Below are 3,650 nucleotides of genomic sequence, written 5' to 3'. Positions count from 1 at the left end.
ACTGCCCCCCACTCCAGGTTAGGTAAGTGAATTGCCTTCGGCTAACTAGTAGGTAGAGTGTGTGTGTGTGTGTGTGTTGGTTTGAAGTGTAGTCCTGACCTGTAGCAGTGGTATTATCAGTTTTATTGGGATTATTATTCTGATTATTAGTGTGTAACTCTGACCAGGGGTCCGGCAGCAGCGTCCTTGCTCCTTGTTCTCCTCTTTTGTTCCTCTGTTGGTTTTGTTTGATGTGGCCTGTCTGAAGCTCGGCTACGTGGTTTTCTTTAGTTTTGCTCTCGCCCTTTCTGAAGCGCTGCTTCCTGCTCTGTTTTACCTTCCTGCCCTGTCCTGCTTTTACACCCAAGCTCGGCTTGTGGTCGTCGGTTCTCCTCATCCCCTTGTCCCTTCCGCGCACTGCTCAGTCGCCTTGGCTTTTCCCCACCCAGCATCGTGTTTTCCTCCTAGGTCCCTGGTTTGTTATTTTGGCTCAGTCCTGCCTTAGTTGTCATTATTATTATTATTATTATTATTATTAATATCTTTATTAGTGTATTATGATCTTCTAATTCTTCAAAGTGATCTAATGTGAATTTAATCCTCAGACTCATCATAAAGATGAAGAGAGACGATCAATATCTAGGTTTTACTTTCAGTAGAAAACAGAAACATCCAGAACATCAGTAATGCAGAGCAATGCTTTATTAATGCTCAAAGACACACACACACACACACAAACACACACACACAAACACATAAACACACACACTTCATTCACATCACTCCAGCTCTTTTTTTCTCTCTTTTTCTCACTCCCTTATCCAATCACTCTGTCTCTCACTGTCTCAGGCTCAGTCCTCCAATCACTCTTTCTCTTACTGTTTCAGGGTCAATCCTCCAAATCCTCCAATCACTAACTGTCTCAGTCTCAATACTCCAAACACGCTTATTCTCATTCATCCATGCTCAAACCTCCAATCACTCTTTCTCTCACTGCTCAATTCTCAATACTCCAAATCCCTCTTTATTCTTCTTTAACTATCTCAGGCTCAATACTCCAAACACTCTTTCTCTCACTGTTTTATGGTCAAACCTCCAAATTATCTAACTGTCTCAGGCTCAATCCTCCAATCACTGTTTCTCTCACTGTTTCAGGGTCAACCTTCAGTAACGGTTTCTCTCACTGCTCCATGCTCAGTCCTCCAAATCAATCTTTCCCTCACTAAAACCCTAAATCCCCCGGTGAGCAAGCCAAAGGCGACAGTGGCAAGGAAAAACTCCCTCAGCGCTGGAGGAAGAACCTTGGGAGGAACCAAGACTCACACGGAGGGACCCATCCTCCTCTGATCAGAACTATTGATAAATGAATGATAAATTCACGGTTCGGTTCGGTTCGGTTCAGTTCGGTTCGGTTTCAATCACTCCCTCACTGCTGCAAATTCATCATGGATCTCGTCTAGGTTCACTCTAGACTCACTCCTCCAGGCTCACTTCGCAGAGTTCCCTCGGAAGAGCTTCCTCATCCTCCCTCGAAGTGATCGTGAGACTCTGACGATCGGTGCTGCAACATATTTCTTAACTGCAGCACAAAGCAGACTACAGTTAAAGCAGCCGGACTCCTCCCCGACAACCTCTACACCAGCTCTACTGCCGCTACCGTCTTCCTGGACTGGGTCGACTGGGTCTGGATGAGAACTGCTGCCCTCGTCAACGACGGTCACGACGAATCTGCCTATAACTCTGGGGGCCCTGCAGAAGCAATGGGGAGATGTAGGCATTGTTAGTGAGCTGATTCTGTACAGTAGCTACGTCTAAACGAGCTCTTCACCTTGAGTGTTCTTTAAGCTTATCAAACATACCGTCGATTTTCCTCCGAGTGCTGGAGGACCTTCTGCTCATAGGCGTTCCTTATGGTGAAGAGAAGACCGCTGGATGAGGACAGGCTGCTCCAATCCAGGTCCTCGTCCCTGCTGTCTACCTGCCTGTCCTCACTGCATTTTCCACTGTGTTTCCCTGGAGTTCCACACACTTTCACCTCCGGAGAGCTTTCAGACTCAGGGAAAGATAAGTATGTAGAATCGCTCCTTTCCCTGTTGATGAAAATACAGGAGATTGTAGTAACCAAACAGTGGACAGATCTGGAGAGAGAGGGGGGGGGGGGGTCACAAAGCAGGATTCCCAGCTCAGCCAAAGAGCTCAAGCCTAGAGTCCAGCCTGTCCCATTGACCTAAACCTGTTGCCATTGTCTCATTGAGAAATGCTGCTTTGTAAAACACTGCCCTGCAGTTCTTTAGAAAAGCCATTTATTTACTATAGCTAATCAATCAATAAAGGATCAATAAAAACAGTAATAAATAATACATCCATTAACACAAGGACTCGACACTGGAGTTCCAGCACAGCGCTCTACTTACTGTTCTTGCCTGGCCTGCAGCCAAGGGTGGTTCGCCACGTTTCTCACCGAAGGCCGGGTGAATGGATTGAAGCGCAGCATATAAGAAATGAAGGCCCGACAGGGCCCCTCCACTGCGACCCCACACGGATACTCCACAGCTTTGCGCTGGAGCTGTGTGAGGGAACCTTGGTGGTCTGTTCTGAAAGGCATGAAGCCGGTGACCATCACGTACAGGATGACGCCAAGGCTCCAGACGTCACTCTTCAGGGGATCGTAGGGCCTATTCAGAAGCACCTCAGGAGCGCAGTAGTGGAGAGTGCCACAGTATGTCTGGCTGAGGGAAGGGTAGCCTCTTACAAAGCAGCCCAAGCCAAAGTCGGACAGTTTGACCTGACCATCAGCACTCAGCAGGACGTTCTCACATTTTAGGTCTCGGTGGGCGATGTCCTGCTGGTGAAGATAGTCCACTGCACCGACGAGCTGAGAGAACCACATTCTGGCCTGGTTAACGGGGACGTGGTGGAGCGCCATGATCTCGTGAAGAAGGTCGGTTGCGGCTACCTCCATCACAATGAAGACCTGTCCGTTGGGCATGTCAAAACTTTCGTGTACCTGAATGATGTGAGGGTGCCTCACTCTCTTTAGGATGGCGAGTTCCCGGGGCAATTGCTTCCAGGCGAAATCTGATGATTCCTTCCTGCGATCCATGATTTTAATGGCCACATGTTTGCGGTGCCTCTCTGATGTGGCCAGTTTCACCATGCCGAAGCCTCCTGCCCCGAGGTTGTGCACCACCTCGTAGCCCAAGCTTCTCAGAACTCCACCTGTCTCATCTGCCTCCATGTTTTCCACTCCTCCTGTCTCCATGGAGAAGCAGCTGTAGAACCTGTTCTAGGGGATGTGGCTCTAGATAAGCGTGTCGTATGAGATTCGCACGTAGGAATGTTCCGTCTCGCTGCTGAATCCGGACTGAGCCACTGAGGGAGAACCCCCCCTTTTATAGGCTCTGTGACATCATCAGCATGACATCACAATGGAGTGGAAGACTCGGGTCCCTGAGCTCAGTTCCCTTGTTGACTGTATACGACTGGATGTGCACACAGTGCTGACAAAGAGGAAATGCCCCTTTCCCTTACCTAAGCAGCACATGACCCCAATTGCAGTGATAGTAAGGCTGAGTTGATTGAACGCAGCCAGGCCTGTTTAGACTAAGCCATGTGCAATAACTGCTGAGGCCAGCAGGGGAGCTTGAAAACCTCGTACCACTGCACTGCAG

General features: G+C 48.7%; 1 protein-coding gene across 1 annotated transcript; it reads right to left on the bottom strand.

The window, feature by feature from the left end:
* Nucleotides 1-2,389: 2,389 nt before the first annotated feature.
* On the bottom strand, nt 2,390-3,241 carry LOC140561487 (testis-specific serine/threonine-protein kinase 6-like). Its single transcript, XM_072686728.1, has one exon. It carries the CDS (start codon nt 3,239-3,241, stop codon nt 2,390-2,392), a length of 852 nt encoding a protein of 283 aa, XP_072542829.1.
* Nucleotides 3,242-3,650: the final 409 nt, after the last annotated feature.

This window comes from Salminus brasiliensis, chromosome 8, assembly GCF_030463535.1.
Source record: "Salminus brasiliensis chromosome 8, fSalBra1.hap2, whole genome shotgun sequence".
NCBI classification, from domain to species: Eukaryota; Metazoa; Chordata; class Actinopteri; order Characiformes; family Bryconidae; genus Salminus; species Salminus brasiliensis.
The sequence above is the reverse complement of the archived record's forward strand: the minus strand, read 5'-3'. Positions and strand labels throughout refer to the sequence as shown.